This window comes from Sphaeroforma arctica (assembly GCF_001186125.1).
Source record: "Sphaeroforma arctica JP610 unplaced genomic scaffold supercont1.13087, whole genome shotgun sequence".
In the NCBI taxonomy this organism is placed as follows: domain Eukaryota; class Ichthyosporea; order Ichthyophonida; genus Sphaeroforma; species Sphaeroforma arctica.
Genome location: NW_014027471.1, coordinates 1 through 682, shown reverse-complemented (window position 1 = coordinate 682; position 682 = coordinate 1). Strand labels below are relative to the sequence as shown.

The following is a 682-nucleotide window of genomic DNA, read 5'->3' as shown; positions in this document are numbered from 1 at the left end:
ACACATACACATACCACACATACACATACCACACATACACATACCACACATACACATACCACACATACACATACCACACATACACATACCACACATACACATACCACACATACACTGACCTCTTTACACCACCCATACACACCCGCAGCACCAGAACTCAGTGCACGTCTCTCGAGTGGAGTGAGGACCACATGGTCGCAGGTGACGACCACGGCAATATCACTCTGTGGCGCACAGGCATGGCTAAGCCACAGGTGATTCACACGCAACACGCCAACGTGGTAAACCTGGTTTTCATGCCGATGTCCGGGTTTGCGCGGTTTTTGGTGCTGTTTGGCGACGGTATTGAACTGTGGGATGCGCAGAGTGGTACTAAGTTGTCGGCGGTGGTTGGTAGGAAGCCGGGAGGGGCCAAGGAGAGGCTGGTTATGAAGAATGTCGAGTGGATTGGTAAGTGATGTGTGGGTATTGTTTGATACAGACATATCTGCGTCTGGTGTAACGTGTATAAATAGTCTTTCCCGCACTTGTGCATGTCTAGACGGCTTTGGGTATATGTTGTATTTAGAAGATACGTGTATTTTTTGTATATGTATGTATGTATGTATAAATATATATATATATATATATATATATATATATATATAATAATATATATATATATTAGTTAGTTATATTATAT

General features: G+C 42.8%; 1 protein-coding gene across 1 annotated transcript; it reads left to right on the top strand.

The window, feature by feature from the left end:
- Nucleotides 1-148: 148 nt before the first annotated feature.
- Nucleotides 149-450, top strand: SARC_17983 (hypothetical protein; the record flags this gene model as incomplete). The annotated part of the gene is made up of 1 exon (XM_014287933.1): nucleotides 149-450. A coding segment is annotated over one exon (302 nt), but the record flags the coding sequence as incomplete, so codon positions are not given.
- Nucleotides 451-682: the final 232 nt, after the last annotated feature.